At 47.3% G+C, this 26292-nt stretch overlaps 2 protein-coding genes across 3 annotated transcripts; one reads left to right on the top strand and one right to left on the bottom strand.

The window, feature by feature from the left end:
- The first annotated feature begins 18287 nt into the window (after window positions 1–18287).
- On the top strand, window positions 18288–21590 carry Lamtor4 (late endosomal/lysosomal adaptor, MAPK and MTOR activator 4). 2 transcript variants are annotated; one of them, XM_069989331.1, is made up of 4 exons: window positions 18288–18377; window positions 18694–18774; window positions 20844–20961; window positions 21276–21590. In XM_069989331.1, the coding sequence occupies exons 1-4, from the start codon at window positions 18375–18377 to the stop codon at window positions 21371–21373; spliced, it is 300 nt and encodes a 99-aa protein (XP_069845432.1). In that variant the 5' UTR covers window positions 18288–18374; the 3' UTR covers window positions 21374–21590. The 2 variants fall into 2 exon arrangements, with proteins under 2 accessions (XP_069845432.1, XP_069845433.1); XM_069989332.1 differs by lacking the exons at window positions 18288–18377; window positions 18694–18774 and adding an exon at window positions 19952–20122.
- Window positions 21591–22099: 509 nt separating this feature from the next.
- Window positions 22100–26145, bottom strand: Trappc14 (trafficking protein particle complex subunit 14). The gene is made up of 11 exons (XM_069989329.1): window positions 25616–26145; window positions 25318–25413; window positions 25081–25210; window positions 24864–24950; window positions 24588–24708; window positions 24351–24498; window positions 24157–24239; window positions 23908–24071; window positions 23289–23443; window positions 22916–23109; window positions 22100–22810 (listed from the first exon to the last, which is right to left on the bottom strand). Exons 1-11 carry the CDS (start codon window positions 26024–26026, stop codon window positions 22657–22659), a joined length of 1743 nt encoding a protein of 580 aa, XP_069845430.1. The 5' UTR covers window positions 26027–26145; the 3' UTR covers window positions 22100–22656.
- Window positions 26146–26292: the final 147 nt, after the last annotated feature.

Raw genomic sequence — 26292 nt, 5'->3', positions numbered from 1 at the left:
TTTGTTTGTTTTGTTTTTTGGTCGGTCATGGGGTCTGAACTCTGGGCCTGGGCGCTGTCCCTCAGCTCTTCAGCTCAAGGCTAGTGCTCTACCACTTGAGCTACAACACCACTTCTGGCTTTTTCTGCTTATGTAGTGCTGAGGAATCGAACTCAGGGCCTCATGCATGTAAGGCAAGCACTCTACCACTGAGCCACCTTCCCAGCCCCATTTTGTGTGTTTTTTAACTGTGTTTTTGGCTTTTCTTTTTTGGTACTGGATATTGAACCCAGGATGTTGCACTTGCTAGGCAAACACTTTGCCACCAAGCTACATCCCAGCCCTGATTATCCTTTTAACTCCTTTGATAAATATTTATCTTGCTAACATGGCCAGCTTGTCATAAGCAGCACACCTGGTAGATGCAGTTTATTGTTTTAATTCCTTTGACACAAGATTCATATTCCTAACATGGCTGGCTGGTCACACACAGTGCAGATAATAGTTACAATCGAAGTTAAAAAGCAAAAAATAACAGGATATCTCAAGATACCACTTTGGTTTGACATAAAAAGGCTTTCCCCCCCCCCACTTTCCCCCCGCCCCTCACATATCCAGTTAACCAGCAAAAAGTCAGAAGTGGAGTGAATGGTGGCTAAGTGTTGGGAAAGGTCAAGGAGATGAAAACAAGGAGATAGAGACCTCAACAGATCAGATCACACTTTTAATCAATGTTGAAGAGGGGTGCTAAGGAACATCAAACAAAGTCGAAGATACAAGGGGTGCTGAAGGCTGAGCGTGGGGGTGAGGGTGGTCTGGGGTTTAAGGGAGGTGTTGAGTTGTGGATTCAGGCAGTCCCTGGCCCTGCCTGGGGCAAGTGCACTTCCAGAGTAGGGGTGAGGTTGAAGTGTACTTCTAGATAGGGTGCAGGTGAAGTTCAGTGTGTACTTCTAGGTTGGGCCAGAGATTTCCGAGGGAGGGAAGGAGGGAGGTCTATGAGCCATGGGAGAGCCTTGAATTATGAGGGCAAGGCAGATTCTCATCACTCAAGTAGTAGAGCACTAGCCTTGAGTGAAAAAGCCAAGTGTGAGTGTGAGGACCTGAATTCAAGCCACACACACACACACACACACACACACACACACACACACACACACACACGCACACACACACATGAACATGTGTTGGAGCAAAGCTTTTCACTTCTTGTTAGTCAGGAAGCAGAGTGAAAGAGACATAGAGAGAGAGAAGAGTGGGGGTCCAGGGGGTAGGGGAAGGCATCCAGATCCCAACATCCTCTTTAAGGACACACCCCAATGACCTAACTTCCTTCCACTAAGCCCCACCTCCCAGAGGTCTTCCCACATCACAATAGCCTCATCAGCTGGAAACTGTCTTTAACACTTGAGTCTTTGGGGGAAGACATTTCCTATCAAAACCATAACAACAATCCCTACAATTCACCTGTCAAAACCTAATTCATGCCAGGTACTGTCAACGTCTAGTGCGTTGGGGTCCCTGGGTAAGGGTCATGAAATCACCAGGACACAGGGGATGCAGAGTGCAAACAACAATTGCCACTGCATGCTGTGCTTTATTGTTAGTGGGTATTTAAAGACAAGCAAGCATGATCTTGCCAAGATTTGGTCAGGAGACATTCACACAAAAAAATTTCAACAGATACAATTTTACTTAACCTATGAGACAATGTCTTGGTATAGTATTATCTAAACTATTCTAGAGCAAGCTCAAACCACTTCTCCAATCTCAGGAAAATGCTTGACCAGCTGTTCATCTATGCTTAAGCAAGCAGAAGAGCCACTTCCTCAGCTCTCAGGAGTCTGTGACATGTGTTTTGAGATAGGGAGAGAGAACATTTTCCCTCTGTAGCACGGCATGCCAAGAGCTTTCCTAATACTCAAACACAGTCTTCAGATAATCCTGAGGCCGGAGCCTGGATCATTCTGCCCCTTCAACATAGACCCTGAGTCTTCACAATTTCCTTCTTTTTTCTTTTGTTTTAAAAGTAAAGCTTTCCACAGGGTTATCATAGAAGCTTGCATTGGTTTCATAAGAATCAAATATAACAGTACAAGTGCAAACAAAATAATAACAATCATAATTCCCATACCACTAGCAGTATGTGAAATGCTTTGTAGTATTTCTTTCAGATCCAACCCTTCCAATTGCTTAATAAATGCATCAGCAATATTAGAAGCATCATTTGTAAATTGTTTACCAAAAATATCATGTACATTAAATTGTAACTGAGCAATCAATTGAGCAGCAGTAGAATTTCCAGATAAATACTGCTGTATTACATTCCAATCATGTATAAATTTATTATATTTTACATTAGTAATGCAAAAGGTAGTAAAATTCCAATCACATTTTAACAATAACTGTTTTTCCACAACCAATAACTTTTCCTAACCATCCCACTGTCTGTTTAAGAATATTAATCTGTGTTTGTAATCGAGCATCAATTTCTACCTGTGAGACCCACAATTCATGTGAATCCCGGTGCCATTCTTCCACAAATGTAGGGAGCCAGGGTAAACGCCATTACAAGATGGCGCCCACTCCCTTGCAGCTTTGAGGTAACCACTCCCTTTCAGGCAGTGCTTGGCGGGACGGCGGGTCCTGGGCTTTGCGCATGCGCGAGCCATGTAGAGTCCCCAGCCAATCCCGTGTCACCTGGTGACGGTGAAAGGCAGACGACCAATGATAGAACGACCCGTGTTCCTATTCCCTATATAAGCGGCCATGTTTCGGGTGCACGCTCTCTCGCGCCCAAGCTCTCCTACAAGTAAGAAGGCTCTCCAATAAAGTGTGATCTGAGAAGACTCCTGGTGTGGTGGTCGTTTTTTCTCGCTGGTCGAGTAGACGGTCACTACAAGTGGTACCGAGACCCGGGAACGAACCAGGGACAGGACCCGCGCGAGAGGCTGAGAACCGGAGCCAGAACTCAACACGCGGAGAGGGGATGTCGGTAAATATCCCCCGGTATGCTGTTCACTGTAGATTTAGATATTTATTGGTTGCTTGCTTTGCTTCTTCCCTTGTGGCTTGTCTTTTTGGTGGTGCGCACTTGCCTCGAGGAGGGAGGATTTGATTTAATCCAGGAAGGATGCAAAGTACTAACGCAGCATCAGGATAGTCTATCAGAGTCAGCATCCAGTAAGGGGGAGGAAAATAGGCCTAAAAGAAAAAGGGAAAAAAGACAAAAGGATCCTAAAGAATTAAAGCAGGAGGGACTGCAGCCCTCACAAAAGGAGAAGGGTTTTTAAAAGCAAACCGGTTCTCAGCCCTACATGTGGAAGGGCGGGACCAAGAATATAGTAATCTTGTGAGTGACTCAGAGGAAGAAATGTTAGAGGAGGAGGGAGAGCAGCTCGATCCAGCTGATAGTGAAGAGTTAGAAGAGGCTGCGGCGGAGCACGAGGCAGACAGATATGGAGGGTGGCGCCCCTAGGGGTGGGAGTACCGCAGCAGCCAGGGAGAGGAAACGGAGCTGCCCCTCACCCGTTGCCCCCCCCCCCCCCCCCCCGCCGTCCCTGCGGGCAGGGAAGAGTCACTTTATAAAAGAAAACACCTGGTCGCGATTAGCAGCCGCTTTCCCAGTCTTTGAGAATCCCATTACCAATGAGAGAATTCTTGAGCCGGTTTCCTACTCCCAGTTAAAAGATTTAGCTGAGGCAGTCAGGACTTATGGGGTGACGGCTAATTATACCACTGCCTTGCTTCGAAGGCTAACTATTAATGCTATGATTCTGTGGGAGCAAAAACTGTTCAATATTTTCCTGAATTGGTGGCTAAACAGGCAATTTTGATCTGAGGAAAAAAAAAAGGCAATTTTGGGTATAAAGTATTGTTTGATGCACTTTGCAAAAATTCCAGATAAATTAATTATTCCATACACCCGTGAGCAAGTTGAAATTTCAGCAGCCACAGTGGATATGTGGGCAATTCTTGTTTGCTCATTTCCAAATGTAATTGATAATCATTATCCTAAGCATCCTCTGCTTGCCATAGTTAACAAAAATTTAGTGTATTTTCCTGTTGTCACTTCAAAGGAGCCCTTGGCTGATGCTCTAACCATCTTTACGGATGGATCAAAATCTGGACAAGGTGCCTTTTTTGTTCAAGGACACAAACAGCCGGTAGTCTTTAATTTTCGGCCGAATGCCCCACAGGCTGTTGAATGTTTAATTGTGCTTGAAGTTTTTAAAAGATTTGATCAACCTTTTAACTTATTTTCTGATTCATTATATGTTGTAAATGCCGTTGCTTCTCTTGAAGTTGCTGCTTCAGTTAAGCAGGCCAGTACAATTTCTAATGTTTTGTTACAGATTCAATCCCTTTTCTTAAACAGAAAACATCCTTTTTATATTGGACATATTCGCGCCCACTCTATGTTGCCGGGCCCGATGGCAAAGTGTAATGATTTGGTGGACCAGGCAACTCGGGCTGTGGCTCTGGTTGCTGCTGATCCTGTAGAATTGGCAAAAGACTTTCATAAATTGTATCATGTACCTGCTAATACCCTTAGGAAAAGATATAATTTGTCCAGGCATGTGGCAAGAGATATTGTTAAAGCCTGTAAATCTTGTGTTACCTTTCTTCATCCTCCCCATGTGGGGGTAAACCCCAGGGGGTTGAGACCAAACGCCCTATGGCAGATGGATGTTACTCATCTGACGGAATTTGGTAAGTTAAAATATTTACATGTGTCTGTGGACACCTTTTCTGGTGTCATTCATGCCACACCTCTGGCAGGAGAAAAGGTGTCTCACGTCAGAATACACTGCTTAGAAGCTTGGGCAGCTTGGGGAAAGCCCCTTAGACTCAAGACGGATAATGGCCCTGCTTATACTTCCCATGGTTTTTGCGCCTTTTGCGCACAAATGCAGGTTGCCCACACCACCGGATTGCCCTACAATCCTCAAGGACAAGGTATAGTGGAAAGAGCTAATCGAAGCATAAAAGAAATGCTTCAAAAGCAAAAAGGGGGAATTGCTGAGTCCGCGTCCCCCAGGGAAAGACTTTCTCTTGCGCTCTTTACCCTTAATTTTTTAATTCTAAATGACAACGATCAGTCTGCCGCAGATCGGCATATGACAAGAGACTCCATGGACACTAAAGACATGGTTATGTGGAAGGATGTTATTAATAATAAATGGTATGGACCGGATCCGGTAATAACGAGATCCAGGGGAGCTGTTTGTGTTTTTCCACAGAGTCAAGAAGTACCTCACTGGGTGCCAACGAGACTGACCAGGCCGGTGGAGACGGCAGCAGAACCCCCTCTTGAAGATGCAGCTGATCTTCCTGCTGTTAGCAACAGTGCTAATAGCAATCCCTGTGATAGCTAAACCGATGATGCTGTGGGCTGTTACAATTTACTGACTGGATTGCCTCTGCGGTGTCCTTTTCCAAAGAGTGGGTGGTAGTCAGAATGTTTTTAGCCTGCTGCTTGGGAGGATGCGTGGTCTGCCTATGGTTGGTCTGTCGCCTTCGAGCCCAAACCAGAAGGGACAAGGTTGTTATCTTGCAAGCATTAGCCGCTTTGGAGAGTGGATCCTCACCCCAGATCGGGCTGTCGGCCCTGAGAGGCAATTAAGCCTTACCATCCTGCATAGCCTTAGCACCCCGAGGGATCAGGGGATCCCATTGCACCGGGACAGGTATGCAATTTGCAATTTGGGACAGGGTGCTAGGCAAGTGCACTGCACTTGAGGAGAACCATCTCCTCAAGAAGAGCATGCTGAGTTGCAAGTGGGTTGATGCCCAAGATCCCACCTCTGCAAAAAAGGCATCGGACGGGCCTGGTCATCACTGGGGAAGGCGCGCCCCTCAGGTGAAGGCCAGTGCAAGGTCCTAATGTTTTAGACAGAGACCCAACCTCTACTCTTACCTGTTGCCAAAAAACAAAAAAGGGGGAACTGTAGGGAGCCAGGGTAAACGCCATTACAAGATGGCGCCCACTCCCTTGCAGCTTTGAGGTAACCACTCCCTTTCAGGCGGTGCTTGGCGGGACGGCGGGTCCTGGGCTTTGCGCATGCGCGAGCCACGTAGAGTCCCCAGCCAATCCCGTGGCACCTGGTGACGGTGAAAGGCAGACGACCAATGATAGAAAGACCCAAGACCCGTGTTCCTATTCCCTATATAAGTGGCCATGTTTCGGGTGCACGCTCTCTCGCGCCCAAGCTCTCCTACAACTAAAAGGCTCTCCAATAAAGTGTGATCTGAGAAGACTCCTGGTGTGGTGGTCGTTTTTTCTCGCTGGTCGAGTAGACGGTCGCTACACACAAAGTGTTTAGTTTGTAAGGAAGTGTGTAGGGCAATTCCAGACACCGCAGCAACAATGGTAATAGCAATTAAGCTTAAAATCACAGCTACAATGGCTCCAATCATATGCTTTGTACATTTTAGTAGTTTGGTAAAAAAATTCAATAACAATACTATCCAAAGGATTTTGGGACCATTCTCTTCCTAATTTAACAGGTAGCCAAATATGAGTTCTTTGTTGTAAAATCATAATACTATTACTGTCATTAAAATTAAGAGAGGAATTAACGCAAGAATACAGGCGACAATTAGAACAAGAAATAGTAGGAGGAAATGTAAAATTTCCCACTAAAAATACATAAAGCAGAGTAAAATTATAAGTGGACACAGAGTTTGCCGTCCCCAAAAATGATCCATTTGATAGCATCACGGGTTTCAGCGCCACTGCAACCTTCCAAAGATGAGTCTGAACAGCAGTGGGTGCAGCCATGAAAGCCCATCGAGCATCTGCAATGCCTCCATCTCCCCAGGCCATCAATTGAGCTCCAGTAAGCGATCCCTTAATGGCATCCGGCACCCTAGTAACATTTGATAAATCACATCTCATCTGGTAATATTCCATTTTGAACATGTGTTAATAAACTGTCCAAAAGGTCCCCAATTAATAAAATTATTGAACATTTTTCCAAATGTTCCTCTACACTCTTGCCACACAGAAGGCTGATATTTTAAATCAATATAAGTAAAATCAGGGCACATAGGTAAGGATAACTCGCCATCAAAGGTGACGCTTTCCCAGATGCTATTAATGGACCAAGTACTTAATCACTGCAGCTGTGTTCTAGAATTGGAAATGCATTTCCCAGCTAAGACCCAATGTTGCCAATTCATAACTAAACATGGAGGAGGCCCCAGACAAACAGGCAAGGAATGAGTATAGTAAGTAAAATTTAAAAAGCTACCATCATCCTTATTGTAAAATGTCAAATTATTCCAAGGAGGAGATAAAACAGCAGGAACAGTATAGACGGTTATATCCATGTCTCCCCAAACAACAGGTTCCAATAAAAGAGGGTTAGGAACAAAGGCCCAATAACTTATATTAGCATTAGCATGGACAGAGTTTACAGTAAGCAGGGCGCACATGGCCAGGACCAAGTTCTCAGCCATGACAGGTTTACCAGTGCGTTGTAACATCTTTTGTCCTTCTCCAGTCAACTTTTTAACCTGCCCCCAGGTGGGCAATGGGGATTTCTTTTTCTCAACTGGTGGCCGATTCCTTGCAGGGTACGGGGCTGTCCTCACTGGCCAAGTCTGTATCCATCGGGCAGGAAGCCAGTATTGTTTGCCATCCTGTGTAGACACAAAACCCTATCCTCGCCCCTTATGTAATAATGTTCCTGGTTGTCATTCTGCGTCCAATGTAATCTTAATCCATGTGGGAGCATTTAAATAACATTTTTGTGATATTTGTTCAAAATGGCGCTCAGCTCTAGTTAAAATATCTCCTTGTGGTAAGTTTAAAAAGTTAAGAACAAAAAGAACTTGATGTAAAATTATTTTAGGATTTTGCATGGAAAACCACAAAACATCCATAACTTCATCCAACCTTTTTCTCCTTTTTAATTTTTTAATTTGTTGTTTTAGTGTGCCATGAACTCGTTTAATAATGGCTTGTCCTTGGGGGTTATATTCTATTCCTGTAATATGTACCACATTATAAAGTTCACAAAATCTTTTAAATTTGATACTTTTATTTTTTTTTAATTTAATTTTATTTTATTTGAGAACATACTGTAAAGAGGGGCTACAATTACATGGGCAGGATAATGCATACATTTCTTACCAAGCATTGTAGCCTCCTCCTTTGTTTACCCTTCACCTCCCTTCCCAGCCTCCCCCCTAAATTTGATACTTTTATAGGCTGGTCCATTATCAGTCTTTATTTTGGTAGGCACTCCCATAATGGCAAAAGCTTCCAATAAGTGTTCTATTACATGGTTAACAGTTTTTCCCATAAGGGCAGAAGCCCAAACAAATTTGGAATAAGTATCTATTGTAACACATACAAAAGAAAAATGGCCACAGGCTTGTACATGGGTTATATCCATTTGCCAAAGCTCGTTAGGTTATAATCCTCGAGGATTTACTCCAACAGGTACAACTCTCAAATGCATTGGTCTGCAGATAGGACACCTTTTTATAATTTGTTTAGCTTGAGAATAAGGTATTTTATAATGCATATGTAAGTGGCCAGTATTTGTACATAAATGAGCATGATCCTGTTCAGCAGAAGCAAAACTAATTTATCAACCTGATTATTGCCATATACAAGTTACCCAGGTAACGAAGAGTGAGCCCTAATGTGAGTTACAAACACTTTGGCATTTTGTTGTTGCAGTAATGCTTGTAATTGTTCAAATAATTGATTTAGCTGGGGTTTAGATTAATATGTAACAGCAATGACTATATTAGTCACAACTCCTACAGCATAGGCAGAATCAGTGACAATATTAATATCTCCCACAAAATCTTGCAACACCTTAATAATAGCAAAAAGTTCATTTTGTTGAACTGATGCTAAAGTAGTTGTTTGTACCCAATATTTGTTTGTTGTCCAATAAGCACTTTTTGTTTTGGAGCCATCTGTAAAAAAACGGTAAGAGCAGTGGGAATAGGGGCCTTGGTAATTATATCATTAATGACAAATTGTTATTTACAGAAGCAATCCCACAATTTACCTTTGGGAAAATGATAGGAAAGTTGCCCAGTAAAATTTACTAATGCTATTTGTAGCATTTCAGACATGTTTAAAAATATTCTACTTGGTCTTTTGGCAAAGGAAAAATAATTTCAAATAAATCATACCCCGATAGGGTAAATACCCATTGCCTGGCCTGTTGAATAATAATTGCCAACTGTTGTTCATAAGGCATAATATTTTTTGTAAATCTATGCCGTGTATAAATCCATTCTAATAGTAGCTCATTTTGTCCTATAATTCCTGTTGGGTATTTCCATGTATCCAAAATATATAAATTTATGGGTTGATTCAGTGTTACTCGATGTAAAAACATTTCTCTTATTCTCTGTTCTACAAATTGTAATTTTTTTCAGCTTCCTTAGTTAAAGTTCTTTTGTTATGTAAGTCAGGCTCCTCTTGTAACAATGAAAACATATTATGTAATTGATAAGTAGGAATTCCTAAGGCTGGTAGCATCCAATTAATATCTCCTAGTAACTTTTTTTTTGGGGGGTCCGGTCGTGGGGGCCTTAACTCTGGGCCTGGGCGCTGTCCCTCAGCTCTTCAGCTCAAGGCTAGCACTCTACCACTTGAGCCACAGCGCCACTTCCAGCTTTTTTCTTATGTGGTGCTGAGGAATCCAACCCAGGGCCTTGAGCATGCAAGGCAAGTGCTCTACCACTGAGCCACCTTCCCAGCCCTCCTAGTAACTTTTGAAAATCATTTAAGGTATGTAATTGATCATGTTGTAAAGATATTTTTTGAGGTGTCACTGTTTGTCTAGAAACAATGTATCCTAAATTTTTTTTTTTTTTGGTCCAGTCGTGGGGCCTGAACTCTGGGCCTGGGAGCTGTCCCTCAGCTCTTCAGCTCAAGGCTAGCGCTCTACCACCTGAGCCACAGCGCCACTTCCGGCTTTTTTCTTATGTGGTGCTGAGGAATCGAACCCAGGGCCTCGAGCATGCAAGGCAAGTGCTCTACCACTGAGCCACCTTCCCAGCCCCCCCCCCATCCTAAATATTTTACCACAGTATCTTTTTGTATTTTTTAGGTGCTATTTTAATTGTGATAAAAATTTAACACAGGGTTTATTAGGTTTTTGAATTACTTTAGTCCAAGAGCCATAATGTTCTCCTAGCGGCTGAATCCTTTCCCGTGCCTTAATGCCTATGTCTCGTAACTGCTCATGGATCTCTTCAGGAGAGTTTACTTTTATATGAGCATCCACATATTGTTCTGTTCCACTTAACATGGGAAAGGTTATTGAGAGAACAAGAGTAACTATCTTGCTCAGGCGTCGTTTCATGATTAACTTTATGCCTTTGTTCTAAGCCCTGCTGACCAAGATGTTTTTGAGAAGTGTCTTTATATTGAGAGATGGTATTATGTTGAAATTGACCAGAACCTGCAGATTACTGAAAGAGGTTGTTTATACTGAAACCATTAGACCCTAACTACCCCCCCCCACACACACACACAGATGACCCATCCAGTTCTGTAACCCCCTGCTGACACTAACTGCCCTGGAATGTTACCCCGAGCCAATCAGATTTTGTATTCACATGTAATTCTGTTTGAACACCTGGATAAAGTATCTTTTTGTCACCTTGTGGTTTTTGCCTGTTGGAAAGTCGCTCGGGGTCTCCTCCCTCCCTCTGCTGTGTCAGAGTGTATGGGACGAGGCCCGAGCCTAGGCTTGTTCTGAATGAACCTTGCGTTTTGCAGTTCGAGTGTGAGTCTCTGGTGGTCTCCGGTGGTCTTTGAGGACTGGGCATTTCAGTTATGACCTTATGGATTACTGCTCTGTGCATTTTGTCTAGCCCTTTCTGTGCATAACTCAGCAAATCACATTTGCCATTGTAGATATTCAGGTTTCTTAAGCAAGGCTCTACAAAGCATCTTCCAATCCTCGGGAGCAAAATTATTGTAATGTTGAGCCCATTAAGCAATTCCTTAACATAATGAGACTGAGGACCATGCAATGTCACTGCCTTCTTAAGTTTACCAGTATCATCAACAGCAATACCTTTGTATCTGGCTGGTTGAGCTATACCATTCATAGGGGGTGGTCGAATTACAGGATAAGAAAAAATAGGCATTTCATCATCAAACTCACTGTCTGAGCCCTCTGTTTTGTGAGGGAGTGACGCTTTAAAGATTGCATGGGCCAGCAGAGGAGCCAAAGGCTGCTTTACTTTCACTTTCTCAGGTTCGCCTTTCACTCTGCTAATTTCCAACTCCATATGTAGTAATTTTGATAAAATCAATTCCATTTGCTCAGACATTTTATTTACACTTTCAGTTTGTTCCTTTTCAGCCTTTTTTACCTCTAGTTTTTTCTCTGTTAATTTAACCTCAGAGTCCAATTGTAAATCTACAATAGAAGGGGTGGCCCCTTTCTTTAAGTCTGCTATTAATCTTTCCTCATTCAAAGCTTTAAAAAAGGTATGTAAAATAGCCCAAATGGACCAAAATCTAATCTTTTCCCCTTCTCGAACAGCTCTTTCTACTTTATTCTTTCCTCATTTCCAATTATCAACATCTAATATTCCTTCATCGGGGAACTAAGGATTCCATTCCCTAACTACATTAATACACATTTCTATGTCAAAATAAGAAGTATTTACACCATAAGCAGCAAGTAAATGTTTAAGCATATGTAAGTACAGAGTAGACTTAACTTGTCCCATTAACCTGTAATTAAAAGTACTTACCTGAATATCCCTTCCTGAATTCAACAATGCAGGGTCCCTGTTCGAGTGCCAATTGTCAACGTCTAGTGCGTTGGGGTCCCTGGGTAAGGGTCACGAAATCACCAGGACACAGGGGATGCAGAGTGCAAACAGCAATTGCCACTGCATGCTGTGCTTTATTGTTAGTGGGTATTTAAAGACAAGCAAGCATGATCTTTGCCAAGATTTGGTCAGGAGACATTCACACAAAAAATTTCAACAGATACAATTTGACTTAACCTATGAGACAATGTCTTGGTATAGTATTATCTAAACTATTTTAGAGCAAGCTCAAACCACTTCTCCAATCTCAGGAAAATGCTTGACCAGCTGTTCATCTATGCTTAAGCAAGCAGAAGAGCCACTTCCTCAGCTCCCAGGAGTCTGTGACATGTGTTTTGAGATAAGGAGAGAGAACATTTTCCCTCTCTAGCCCCACATGCCAAGAGCTTTCCTAATACTCAAACAGTCCTCAGATAATCCTGAAGCCGGAGCCTGCATCATTCTACCCCTTCAACATAGACTCTGAGTCTTCACAAAGCACTGGTGGCTCATGCCTGTAATCCTAGGCACTCAGGAGGCTGAGAAACTGTTGGGTCTTCGTCCGTCCCACAAAAGACGGACGGGGTCCGAGGAAAGGTAAATGCGTCACTCACCCATTCCCTAGCCTCCCTCAGCCCGGGAGACAATCAGACACAGCGGGGAGCCAAATCCAGCAGGTAGAAAAAACTCCTTTATTAACAGAGAGCAACCCCTTTTAAAGACAAAAAGGGTGGGTGGTATGGTAAGGGAGGAAGAGGAACCAATCACTGTCAAGGTCACACCCTATCATTCACCTGAGCCTTCACGGGCTGGTAAGATACTGATCAGAAGATCAATTGGGGTCTGCCCACTCTACTCTCTCCCAGAGCCATCTTGGCTGGCCATGTGCTCTTCAGTAAATTAGGCTCTGCCCACTCAACCCCCTCCCAGCGCCATCTTTGCTGCCCATGTGCTCCACAGAGAAACTGGAAGTGGTACTGTGGCTCACATGGTAGAGTGCTCACTTGAGCTGAAGAGGTCAGGAACAGCACCCAGGCCCAGAGTTCAAGCCCCAACACCAACATCAAACCAAAACAAAACAAAACCCCCTAATTCTTCACCAACACTACCTCAGTGTGTGTGTGTATGTGTGTGTGTGTGTGCACACGCGCGCACGCGCGCGCATGGGCATGAGTGTGTGTCTGTCCTGGGGCTTGAACTCAGGGTCTGGGTACTGTCCTTAAGCTTTCATGCTTATGGCTAGCACACTTGAGCCACAATCTCAACTTCTGACCACTGAAATCAGCATAGCCTCCTGTAAGCAGTTCCATTCTGGGAGGTCAAAGACACCCACTGTCATGTCTTTTTGGTAAGTCTGACTCACATATATGAGGAATTTCTGGTTTGGGTAACCATGTTAAGACTCAGACATAGGGGTTGGGAAGGTGGCTCAGTGGTAGAGTGCTTGCCTTGCATGCATGAGGCCCTGGGTTCAATTCCTCAGCACCACATAAGCAAAAAGAAAAAAGCCGGAAGTGGCGCTGTGGCTCAAGGGGTAGAGCGCTAGCCTTGAGCTGAAAAGCTGAGGGACAGCACCCAGGCCCAGGGTTCAGGCCCCACGACCTCCCCCCCAAAAAAAGACTCAGACATAGGTAATAATTCATTGTATACACAAGTCTTCAGTGATCACATTTAGTTTGCAGTTTACTTGCAAATTGTTTTAGGATGTACTTGGTGTTTATTGCATCATTATAGTTGCTTTATTAATATAAATTGATATTTATGGGAGACTTTGGCAAGACAGATTCTCAGTGGTGGGAGAGTATAGGCATCTACCATCTACCTAACACAGTCAACATGGATCACATTCAGGCAAAGATAAAAGGATGACTGAAGCCAGTTTCTGTAGCTCATTCCCATAATCCTAGCTATCAGGAGGTGTGGAAATATAAGGATGTCAGGAAGACTGTTTCCAAGCTAGTCCAAGCCGACAAATTTGAGAGACTCTTAACTCTTAACTCACCAGAAAAAGCCAGAACTGGAGGTATGGCTCAAGTGGTAGAGTGCCAGCTTAGCAAGCGTGTGAGGTCCTGAATGTGAGCCTCAGTACCAGCACATACACACAAAACAGAGATGACTAAAATCTGAGAGATAGGGGATGGAACATATGTCAGTCCTCCAACTAACTGGAAATAACTTGATGAAATAATAAGCAGGTAGGAAAGAAAGTAGAAACAATTAAATCTAAAGAAGAAGATTAAACATGTACAAACAATTATTAACATTGGCATCACTGATTGACCTTTTAATTAATTAGTGAATTAGTTAATTAATTGTTTGGGGTTTGAACTCAGGGCCTAGGCACTAGTCAATGAGCTCTTCTGCTCAAGGCTAGCTCTCTACCATTTTGAACCACAGCACCCGGCCTGGCTTGAATTTTTTTTTTTTTTTGTCAATCGTGGGGCTTGAACTGAGCGCTGTCCTTCAGCTCTTGAGCTCAAGGCGAGCGCTCTACCACTTGAGCTACAGTGCCATTTCCGGTTTTCTGGTGGTTTATTGGAGATAAGAGTTTCATGGACTTTCCTGCCTGGGTGGCTTTGAACCGTGATCCTCAGATCTCAGCCTCCTGAGTAGCTAGGATTACAGGCGTGAGCCACCAGCACCCGGCTGAATTTTGTTTTGAAACTCTGATTCAGTCTGAGTGAGAAGAGAAAGTGCAGCTCATATTTAGTTATGCACTATAGATTTCACATGATTTTGCCACATCCGCCCAATGCCTATTTTTACTTAGTATCTTTGTTTCAGCATACTCATTATGCAAATATGAAAACGTTCATTTGAAACAGAAAAACAAAATAGCTAAAAAAGTAAAAGTTCGGCCAGGCCCTGGTGGCTCACACTTGAATCCTAGCTACTCAGGAGGCTGAGATCTGAGGATCATGGTTCAAAGCCACCCTGGGCAGGAAAGTCCATGAGACTCTTTTTTTTTTTTTTTTTTTTTTGGTCAGTCATGGGGCCTGAACTCTGGGCCTGGGCACTGTCCCTCAGATCTTCAGCTCAAGGCTAGCATTCTACTACTTGAGCCACCTTTTTCTGCTTATGTGGTGCTGAGGAATCGAACCCAGAGCCTCATGCATGCAAGGCAAGCTCTCTACCACTGAGCCACTTTCGCAGCCCTGAGAGTCTCTTATCTCCAATAAACCACTCAGAAAACCAGAAGTAGTGCTGTGGCTCAAGTGGTAGAGCACTCACCTTGAGCTGAAGAACTGAAGGACAACGCTCAGGCCCAGAGTTCAAGTCCCACAACCCACACAAAAAAAAGTAAAAGTAAAAGTTCAGGTGCCCATAAAATATGTGCAAAATTTAAACTTGAGAGAAGTATAGAAAATAATAAACTCGCTGAAAATGAATTACGCAACTTGAGGGTGAAGATGGGGAGGAAGAATGGGAGAGAATAAAGGAACAGAAGACTGTACAAAAGGAACTGTAATCATTACCTGATTCATGTAATTATAATCTCTCTGTACATCACATTTATAATTATAAAAACAAATTAATAAATTACAAAAAAAACCCTAACAATAGCCTGTTGCAATGGTTCACACCTATAATCCTCACTACTCAGGAGATGAAGATCAGGAGGTTCACAGTTCAAGGCCAACACAGACAAAAAATGAGCAAGATCTCATATTAATAACCTGGATGTGATTGTGGATGTCTAGAATCCTACCTATTCAGGAGGCATAAATAGGAGGACCAAAATCCAGGTGTGCCCCCAGTCAAAAATACATGAACCTAAGTAAAAAGTAAATGAAGGGAGTTTAAAGTAAACCAAGAGACCAAAAGTAAACCATGTCCAGAGAAGAACTGAGCTTGAGAATGACACTGTCCTTGTCCTTACCAGGGACTTTGAAATTCTCAGGAAAACAGGCTCCCAGGGAAAAGGGAGGATGGCTTTGTTTTTCTGCAGTCTAGCACAGAGCCTCAGTGTACAGAACAGAGAAATGATTGCCTGCTATGAAATGATGTTAATTTGACTGGGATTTGGAGGCCTGCTTTCTCTACAGCATATACAAAAGGTGCACTGATTTTATTAGAGTTAACTGACATAAAAACTACAGAGTATTTTTCTGTTCTTGCAGTTGTGTGTGTATGTGTATGAGCACATGCGTGTCCATGCACGTGTTAGTACTTAGGCTTGAACTCAGAGACTTGGGGCTCTTGCTTGGCTTTTTGCTCAGGTTTGGTACTCTACCACTTGTGACACAGCTCTGTTTCCTTCTTTTTGAAGATTAATTGGAGATAAGAGTCTCACAGACTTTCTGCCTCGGCTGGCTTTGAACCTGGATCCTCAGATCTCAGCTTCCTAGGTAGCTAGGATTATAGGCAGGAGCCACCAGTGCCCGTCAAAGAACTTTTTTTTTGGGGGGGGGTGTCCGGTTGTGGGGCCCGAACTCTGAGCCTGGGCGCTGTCCCTCAGCTCTTCAGCTCAAAGCTAGCGCTCTACCACTTGAGCCACAGCGCCATTTCCGGCTTTTTTCTTATGTGGTGCTGAGGAATCGAACCCAGGGCCTCATGCATGCAAGGCAAGCACTCTACCACTGAGCCACCTTCCCAGCCCTCCTAGCAGCAAAGTCTCCACCCAGTACTTGTGTTACCTAGGCAACTGGGACACCAGAGGTCACATCTGCATCCGCAGAGGTCACATCTGAATTTGATGTGGCCACACCTTTCTCCACCCATACCCTAGATAAGGCCTAGCCCAGGCCAAGAGGTCCTCTCTCTGCTCTTTTATAGCTCTTTCTCAGCTCTTTCCTTCTCTTCTCTTTCCCAGCTCTCTCTCTTTCCCAGCTCTCCCAGCTCACTTTCCCAGGCCTTTCCCCACCATGTGGAGGACCAAGACGGCCTGGTGCCAGCTGGAACGATGAATAAACCTACCCCTTACCCGAATACCACGTGTGTGGTGCTGTTCTTAACTTGGCTACCTCTTTTTAAAAACCTAACAACTAAGGGGGGAGGCTGGGAAAGGATGTGAAGGGTAAACAAAGGAGGAGGCTGCAATGCTTGATAAGAAATGTACGCATTGGGCTGGGAAGGTAGCTCAGTGGTAGAGCGCTTGCCTTGCATGCGTGAGGCCCTGGGTTCGATTCCTCAGCACCACATAAGCAAAAAGAAAAAAAAAAACGGAAGTGGCGCTATGGCTCAAGTGGTAGAGTGCTAGCCTTGAGCTGAAGAGCTGAGGGACAGCGCCCAGGCCCAGAGTTCAGGCCCCATGACTGGACCAAAAAAAAAAAAAAAAAAAAGAAATGTATCTTGCCCATGTAATTGTAACCCCTCTGTACAGTATGTTCACACACAAAAAAATTTAAATTAAAAAAAAAACCTAACAACTAGCTTAAAGATGGAGTCACTCATACATCAGGCTCTTCAGCTGGGTTTTGGTAGTTCATGCTTGTAGCTCCTAACTACTTGGGAGGCTGAGAGACAGGAAGGTCCTAGTTCAAGGTCAGCCCAAACAGAAAGTCCATGAGATTCTATCTCCAATTAATTAGCAATAAAACCAGACTGGTGGCTTGTGTTTGTAATCCTAGCTAATCAGGAGGCTGATTGTGGTTCTAAGCCAACCAGGGCAGGAAAGCTCATGAGACTCTTATATCCAATTAACCATTAGAAAACTTGAAGTGGAGCTGTAGCTCAAAGTGGTAAAGAGGGGCTGGGAATGTGGCTTAGTGGTAAAGTGCTTTCCTACTGTGCATGAAGCCCTGGGTTTGAGTCCTCAGTACGACATAAATAGAAAAAGCTGGAAGTGGTTCTCTGGCTCGAGTGATAGTGTGCTAACCTTGAGTAAAAGAAGCTCAGGGACTGCCCAGGCTCTGAGTTCAAGCCCCACTACCTACAAGACAACAACAAAAACAGACTAGAGACATGGCTGAAGTTGAGCAAACTCAAAGCCCTGAGTTCAAACCCTATTTGCAAAAACAAAACAAAACAAAACCAATTCCTGTGTGTAAATACATTTTGTGATGCTTTTATATATAATAAAAATGACAGCAAGACAACTTAAAAGATTTTTTTTTCCTCTTAGGAAATATTCAGCATTTCTAGCCAGGGACTCAATTCATCTTTATTTTCAGCAAATTCAGGTGACAACATTCACTTTGGGAAAGCTTTGTGCTTTGGGTAGAAATGAGTAGCATTTGTACAGCTTTAGCATTTCAAGATTATTTTATGTCAGTCTCTCGTTTTACGATGCACAAGTGGAGGGGATACCCCTGAATTTACACCTCTAGGGTAGAAGGAGGCCTTTCATGCGCAGGCGCACAGCCATAGTCTCGCCCACTCAGTCCCGGAGCTCAGTGACGCTCTGCAGCTCTGAAACTTAGGGACGGGGAGGTACAACCAATCCACGAGTGCCTCCCGCAATGGTTGCTTCTTATTGGCTTACTCTGTCAAACGACGTAGCTACAGTCCAATCGGCATGCTAGGGGCGTGGCTTAGGACAGGCAGCGTATTAGGCGACCCGGACGGCCTGCTGTGAGCACGTGACCCAGGTTTGTTAGCGGAAGCTACCTATCTGGTAAGGCGCTGCCCCAGCAACCGAGGCCGAGATGGTGAGTGTGGACGCATGCGCGGGAGTACGCGTCGGGGGTTCCGCGTCCCTGGTCCCCAATCTCTGGTTGTCCTCGCGAGGCCTGCACTGCCCTGTCCCTCCTCCTCCCGTCCGGCCTGGGACGGCGAGGGGCTGGAGATGGCAGGGTTGGCGCCGCGGAGGGCCGAGGGGTAATCGAGGGGCTTGGAGAGCGGGGCCTCGAGGGTCTCCGGGTGGGAAGCGGAAAGCTGGGGGGCCCGGGGTGGTGAGGGAGCGGGGGTGCTGCAGGCCATCGCCGGGGGACTCGGCGTTCTCACTGTCCTGCTTTCGCCCATCAGACTTCCGCGCTGACCCAGGGGCTGGAGCGGATCCCGGACCAGCTGGGTTACCTGGTGCTGAGCGAGGGCGCGGTGCTGGCGGTGCGTCCCGGGACGGGGAGGGCGCCGGGAGCCCCTTCCGGCCTTCCCCCCCCCCCCCCCCCCGCTGGTTTGTCTGTGCTTTCGGCTCTCTTAAGTTCCCGGTCCCATAACCAGGGGTGAAAGGATTGTTAACTGTAGTACTTGTCCTACGACTCCTCCTTCCTTACCAGTTTGTTGATACCCTTCTCCAGTATGCCTTTTAAAATTTTTATGTGTATCCGGCTGCGTGCTGCTCAAGCCTATAAAACTAACTACTCAGGAGGCTGAGATGTGAGGGTCACAGTTCAAAACCAGCCCTGACAGTAAAGTTTATGAGACTCGATCTCCGATTAACCACCAAGAAGCTGGAACGGGAGCTGCCACTCAAGTGATAGAGGGCTAGTCTTAAGTAGAGCAGCTCAGGGACAGTGCCCATGTCCTGAGTTCAAGCCCCACTACTAAGGCATGTGCGTACACACACACAAACACACACACACGTTGAAAGTAATAGGAGCCTTTTGTTTTTCAAAGCTAAGGACTAAACTCAGGGTCTTGCACTTGCCAGGCAAGTGCTCTTCCACTGAGCTAAATCCCCAACCATAATAGGAACTTTGAAGGTTTTTTCTTTTTGCTGTTGTTGTTGTTTAATAGCAGAAGTGTGACTGAGATAAAGGGTTGAATAAGATTGTTATTAGTGACATAGAGATGGACTAGAAGGAGCTGTGAAAGAAATTAGTGTGGTCTCAGTGAAGAGCAAAAGAAGAAATTTTAAGCTAGGCATTGGTGGCGTATGCCTGTAATCCTAGCTACTCAGGAAGCTAAGATCAGAGGGTTATGGTTAGAAGCAAGCCTAGGCAGAAAAGTCTATGAGACTCTTTTTTTTTTCCCCCAGTTCTGGGGCTTGAACTCAGAGCTTGAGCACTATCTCTGAGCTTCTTTTGCTCAAGGTTAGCACTCTACCACTTGAGCCACAGTGCCATTTCTGACTTTTTCTGTTTATTTGTGGTACTGAGGAATCAAACCCAGGGCTTCAATGTATGCTAGGCAAACACTCTACCACTAACCCACATTCCCAGCCCCGTGAGACTCTATCTCCAATAAACTACTCAGAAAAAACTGGAAATAGTGCTGTCACTCAAGTGCTAACCTTGGGCAAAAATATTTCAGGATCTGAGGATCACAGTTCCAAGTCAGCCCAGGCAGAAAAGTCTGTGAGACTTTTATCTCCAATAAACTACTCAGAAAGAGCCGGAAGTGTTGCTGTAGTAGAGCACTAGCCTTGAGCACAAGAAGCTCAGGGACAGCACCCATGCTGAGTTCAAGCCCCAGGACTGGCCAAAAAAAAAGGAGCTCAAGGGACAGAGCCCAGGTATAGAATTTAAGCCCCTGGACTGTCCCCCTCCCATACCCCCCAAAAAAGAAATTTTAAAATAGGAATAATGTTATCTTGGTAAGGGCTAGATCAAGGTACTTCTGTAGGTACTTCTTCATCTAGTGGGTCTTTGAAGTGAGAAGCCTAGAAAAATACAGAAATAAAGAGAGGAAGTTGTTTGGGAAGATGGATAGGGAAATTTTGATGGCTGCTGAGCTTGAGGTAGAATGGTAGTAGTTATATAGGTGTTCTTAAGTCACCCTTTTTGTCTCACAGCTTTCACAGCAAGCTCAAGACAGGTATTGTTCTTCCCAATACACAGATGTCTGAGAACAAAGAGAAAGGGAATTTGATCTACTTAAAGAAGTAGGGAGAGGAAGTTGAGGCAATCACCAGAAAAAAGGAAGCCTGGTCTATAGTCATCCCAAGAACTAGGGGATATTTATGTTTGCAAGTCTGCAGTCAGGGCAGCAAGTGTGAAATGTGCCAGTAGGGTGCAGACACGCAGGCAAGTATACCTCATGGAAGAGAGTAAAGAGCTGGATAGATTGCTACTCAGCAGAGGAAGGCAGTATTGAGGATGGTAGGGAACATGTTTTAGGTGACCTGGGGCTACTGGAGGATGAACCTGTGTTGACAACCAGAGGGCCTGGGCTGGGATTCCTTCCCAGCACCTGCCCTCATTTCCGCACCTCCCTCCGCCTCCCTCCCTATGCAGTCCTCTGGGGATCTGGAGAATGATGAGCAGGCAGCCAGTGCCATATCTGAGCTGGTCAGCACGGCCTGTGGTTTCCGCCTGCATCATGGCACGAATGTCCCCTTCAAGCGCCTGTCTGGTGAGTCCCAGCCCCTGCCCCAGGTGTGTGTATGCAGTGTGTTCCAGAGGCTTCTTTGCTTAGAAACAAAACAAACTTTATTCCCATTGACTCCCACCAACTCTTCCTGGGGCCCCTGGCTCCCTACTTTCTTCCCTTTGGTAGCCCCCCAATATCAGAAGTAAATAAGGACGAGGAGGAAGATGTCAGTGGCCTCTCGTCCAGTCTCTACCTTTGAGCCCACCCAGTTTCTGCATGACCCAGTGGAGGCCATGACACCCGCTGATGCTGTGCTCCCTTCTCCCGGGCCGGGGGAAAATATATCTCCCCTCCAGTGGTCTTCGGAGAACACACGCTGCTGGTGACGGTGTCGGGACAGAGAGTGTTTGTGGTGAAGAGGCAGAATCGAGGCCGGGAGCCCATTGATGTCTGAGCTTGCTGGAGGGCGAGGGCTGGACAAGCAGACTTGAGTCTGTGGACCTCAGGGATGAGGAGCACCCGCAAACTCCACCTCTTTCTCAGCTTGCTAGAACCAGGGCCTGCGGTTCACCCACCTTCCCAACCCCACTGGATGGGCCGAGGTTAAGGGGAACAAAAGCAAAGAGATTTCTGCCCTCTTTCTCCCTCCTAATAAACATGAGTCTGATTGATGTTCCTGGACTCAAGAGATGAGGGTGGGGAGGCAGGCTGTTTTCTACCTTTTTTACCCATGTGGCACTGGGGACTGAACCCAGGGTCTCCACTAGCAAGTGCTCTACCACTCTGAGACATGTGCCCAGTCCTTTTGTTTTTCAAATAGAACCTCATGGTGATGCTAACTTTGCATACACTCTTCCTGAACTGACATCCTCCTACCTCTACCTCCCAGGTAGGTGAAATTATAGCATGCACCAGGCATCCAGCTTGTTTTTTGACATGGGGTCTTGATAACATTTGCCCAGATTAGGCTTGAACTGCTATCTTCCTGTCTTCATCTCAAGTAGTTGGGATTATAAAGTTTGTGATACAACAAAAGGCATCTTTTACCTTCTTTCTTAAGAGACAGTTTTGTATCTTAATGCATGGAGCACAGGGCCATGCTGGGCACTGGAAAAACAGGAAAGGAGTGAGGGGACCCCGAATAGTTTGCCTTCTCCATCAACACATTGAGTAACAGTCATTCTTCCTCCTGAACAGGCATTTAATAGTCTTATTTCAGTTGGAAGCCGGAGTTGGAATAAGTTACAGAGACAGACCAAAAAAAAAAAAAAAAAAAGGACAACTTAAAGTGCTTCAGGCTGCCAACGTAAACATGAGGGCAGAAGGGGGCTACCTAACTGTGTCCCCGACCCCTGAGGCAGGAGGTTATTATCGGGGTCCCTTTGCCATCACCACCCTCTAATCTCAGCCCTGTGAGTGGGTGGGGAAATGTCGGAGGTGGGAAGAATGTAATGGGAATGAGGAAAATACTCTGTAAACTTAGAAGAGGGGTGAAGGGCAGGGGCAAGGGAGTTCTTGGAGCCCTGCCCTGCCTGGGGTGGGGCCAGCCCCCCCACAGGACCTCAGGAGAACACTGTTGGCCTCGCACTGCAGCTGGCCCAGCTACTTCACAGCTTCTGCCCCATCCCTCATCAGTAGACACAGACAGGCTTTCCCCCATGGCAGGAGGCATGGCCTGGGAAGTGAGGAGCCCTCCGGGGGCTTTGGGGTTCTGGAGTGAGCGTGCAGGAAGTCAAACTACTTGACGGGCTCCACCACCAGAACCTTGCACTCGCGCTTGGCAATCTTGTCCAGAGATAGCACAGCCTTGTCCGGGGGCAGGTAGAGGGGCCGGCCAACGGGGGAGGCCACAGGGGGTGTGATGGCCCTGCGCTCCATCACACTGCCTGACCTGGGAGAGGGCAAAGATGGTAGGCTCTGCTCAGACTCTGCCCCCTTCCCCACTCCCTGCTCCCAGCTTCCGCTCTAGCAGTGCCACGCCTTCCCTGACTCCTACCTCATGAGGTGGCTGCGGGAAGGCTGCTGGTGGGAGAAGGACTGAGAGCGGCCTAGGCTGGCCTGGTGCCTCTCCACCAAGTCCCGCACTGCAGGGCTGCTGGGGCTGCTCTTTCGGGAGAGGGGCCGGGCCTCAGGCGGAGGGTGGGACACACTGGCGGTGAATTGCAGCTTCAGTTTCATGTGTTGGCTCAGCTAGGTGTGAAGATGCGGGTAAGTGAGTATGGCAGATGGATGTGCAGCCCAGACCTTCATATCATCTTCCCGCTGGATGGGCCCGGGGGGGGGGGGGGGGGTGCTCCCTCTGCTCGGCCCTCTAGTACCACCCGTCACACTTCCTGCATCTAAGCAAGGGGCCCAGACTGCTCGCCTACCTCAAAGAGCCCTGTCCTCAGGGCCTGGAAGGCCACACTGAAGGTGAGGGCACTGCCCTTTCTGGAGAAGCCGAGGTTGTTGAGGGGCGTGTGGCAGACGATGGAATCCAGGGCTGCCTGCATGGCCCGGCGCTCCTCCTCACACAGCTGCTTGCCTGGGGGGCAGAAACAGCATCCATGAGCACCGGACAGCCTTCCTCAGCTCCCACACGCCTTTACCAGCTCAGCTGAAGGAGATCCAAAAGCCATTCTGTGGAATAAACTGAGGAAATGTTATCTTTTGCTAAGGGTTTAAGGGTGGCAGTAGCTGATACTGTATGCTGAGGTCTGTACTAATTCAGGGATGTGCATAACCCATGATGTGTTATTTGCCCCACAGTAGAGATAAGGACCAAGACTTAAGAGGTTGATATGACAAATAAATGCAGAGATCTACAGTCTGCCTTCAAATCTACCCAACTGCCTCTTAACTCCATCTGTGATGCTGGGGAGACTACCCCAGTGCAGAGCCATGAAGCACCTACTGGGGCGATTTGTCCTGTTCTCACTGCCCTATCTCCTTGTCTTCCTCTTCCTCTCCCCTCCCGGGGACAAGGTCCCAACTCAGCAGCTGACCCACCAGCCTGTGCATGTTCCGGGGTCCACACAAGCCTCACAGCAAGGAAGTCTTGGAGGTTGTTGAGCAGTGTGTAGGTGACAGTGAAACGCTCATAGGTCCGAACAGGGGACTCACAAGAAGCGGTCATCACAAAGCAGGGGCGGTCGAGGCGAACGCTGGGCAGGCTGGGAGCAGGGAGAGAGGGAAGCTGGATGTGTTAGGCAGAGATGTGAGCAGAAGGGTGCCTGGCAGGGGCTGCCACACACTCACCGATAATGGGTATAGATGCTCTGGGTGAAGGGCAGCTTTGGGGTGGACCATTGGACCACAGCAATCAGAGGAACTTCGAGGCCCTAGGGACCACACGAAGGCAGACTTCTCATGTATCACATTTCCCTGGCCTTTCCCTCCCACTTGCCTTTTCTTGTCTTCTTCCCAGCAATACCTCAGCCCCTTGTGCTCACCTCCTTGGCCCCTGGAGGGGGCTGTTCACCCCCTCGCAGCTGAAACAGGAAGTTGTGTTCCTCCAGGGCACTAAGTGGACAGGGGAAACAGCCAGAGGTACTAGGGAGCCGGCAGAAGGAGCCCATGGAGACTTCTCCAGACTGGTGACTAGGAGAGAGGAGGGCACGCCATGATCCTGTTATGCTCCTGTCCCTGTCCCCAAGGCTTCATGGCCCTCCCCGTTCCCATGATCTCACCAGACATTGTCCACCAGCAGCACAGAGCCATCAGGCATGACAGGTAGATAATTGGCATTGAAGTTGGGGAGGATTCGGATATCCCAGATGGAGATCTCCTCCTGGGAGGAGCTGTTCAGCACTGTTGGAGGTAACCAGTCCTGCTCAGAAAGTAGCCAGACCCTTCAGGCCCCACCTTTGCCCAGGAAAACTGACCCATCTCTACCAAACTGCCCCAAATAACTGCCACCAACCCCCTTGCAACTCCCTGAGCATCAAGCCAGCGGGTCCACTCACCCTTGAGCACAGTCAAATGTTTGCCAGCCACAGTGAACTGCCGGCATTTCAGAACTGGTGGTGGCAGCAGCGTCAGTAGGGTGCTCACTGCAGAGAGGACCGAGCCAAAAAAAAAAAAAAAGTCTGATGTGGATCCCATTACCTTCCAGGATTGCCTCTCCACTCTGTCTTCAAAAGCCCAGGCCCCAGCTTTTCCCATTTGCAGCCTCCTTCCCACCTTGGGCCTTGAATGTGTTCTGCTCGCCCCGGAAGGTCTCCCCAGGAGATCGTGTCTGCAGTAAGCGCAGGTAGCCTTGGTCTCTGACCTCTGGTGCCTCAACCTCCCGCTTCCATACAGTCACTACAATCTGAGTACAGGAGATACCGATCACACTCCCATGTCAAGAGGAGGTGAATAGCCCAGTCTTTAAAGGTTGCCTGAATGAGGCCAGCAGCTCCTCCCTCCCCATCTTACCTTGGCCTTGGGTGTCCCTGGAGGCAGTCTATCCAGTGAAACCGTAAGTGGGAAGATGACCTCATCTGTGGACACAATCGGTTCCTCCACAGGCAGCTGGAGTTGTGCAAAGGGGCAAAGAGGTCAAGAGGGAGTAGAGGAGGAGTAAAGCCTGCAGGGCCCGACAGTCCTCAGTGTCCACCCCATCGCTGTCATCTGCCCCCTGACTTAGGCTCCCAGTGTTCATCTCCCAAACCGTTTCTGGCTCCCAGCAAACCACTACCCGGCCCCGTCCGGGGGGTCCACCCGAGCTCCTCACCGTGGTCGCTCCCCCTGAGGTAGCAGGGCCCGGGCCGTGGGTGAGAAGGGGGCTGCAGCCTCGGAACAGGCCCCCGCCCCCGGGGTCCCCTCCCCCGGGGGGCTCGGGGTCCCGGTCTCCGGTGCCCCCTCCTCCTGGCAGCACGCCTCCAGCGCTGACCGAGGCCAGGGCAGCCAGGGCGGTCGCCAGCTCCGCCCAGGCCCCCCGGGAGCCCAGGCCCGTGCTGCCCCCGGCGCCGGGCCCCGCGCCGCCCCGACAACGCAGCACCAGCAGGAAGCGGACGGTCTCCCCCAAATACAGATGGTTACGCCGGGGCAGCGCCCGGTACCGGCCCGGGTCCCCTGCTAGCTCCGCGCGCGGCGGCAGCGGCACGGCCGGGAAATACATCGAGTAATCGCATTGGGACTCCATGGGGGGACCGGGGCCGGGCCGGGCCGGGGCCGAGGCCGGGACGACACCCCAAGGCCGCAGCGCTCGGCCCCCAGAAACCAGCCGGGTCCGGAAACCCGGGCAACCAACCCGGAACCCAAAGCCGGAGACACCGGAACCCAGGGGCGGGACGGAATGACTGGATAGACACACACACACAGGAAGCGGAAGCGGGTGGGCGTGGCCGGGGAAATCTGCGTAGCGGGTAGTGGAGGTTAACGGGCTCTGGGAGGCAGAGAGAAGCCAGG

The sequence above is a fragment of the Dipodomys merriami genome, unplaced genomic scaffold (assembly GCF_024711535.1).
Source record: "Dipodomys merriami isolate MVZ:Mamm:240054 unplaced genomic scaffold, mDipMer1.0.p SCAF_373, whole genome shotgun sequence".
NCBI classification, from domain to species: Eukaryota; Metazoa; Chordata; class Mammalia; order Rodentia; family Heteromyidae; genus Dipodomys; species Dipodomys merriami.
The sequence above is the reverse complement of the archived record's forward strand: the minus strand, read 5'-3'. Positions and strand labels throughout refer to the sequence as shown.

Excerpts from the sequence above, each read along its gene's own strand:
- Lamtor4 (XM_069989331.1), top strand. Across the intron at positions 18,775-20,843 it reads GCGAGGGCGCGGTGCTGGCG|TCCTCTGGGGATCTGGAGAA; the intron begins GTGCGTCCCGGG and ends CTCCCTATGCAG. Across the intron at positions 20,962-21,275 it reads CCCCTTCAAGCGCCTGTCTG|TGGTCTTCGGAGAACACACG; the intron begins GTGAGTCCCAGC and ends TCTCCCCTCCAG.
- Trappc14 (XM_069989329.1), bottom strand. The coding sequence starts at position 26,026 with ATGGAGTCCCAATGCGATTACTCGATGTATTTCCCGGCCGTGCCGCTG. Across the intron at positions 25,414-25,615 it reads CCTCAGGGGGAGCGACCACG|CTGCCTGTGGAGGAACCGAT; the intron begins GTGAGGAGCTCG and ends GCACAACTCCAG. Across the intron at positions 24,072-24,156 it reads AGCATCTATACCCATTATCG|CCTGCCCAGCGTTCGCCTCG; the intron begins GTGAGTGTGTGG and ends CCCTGCTCCCAG.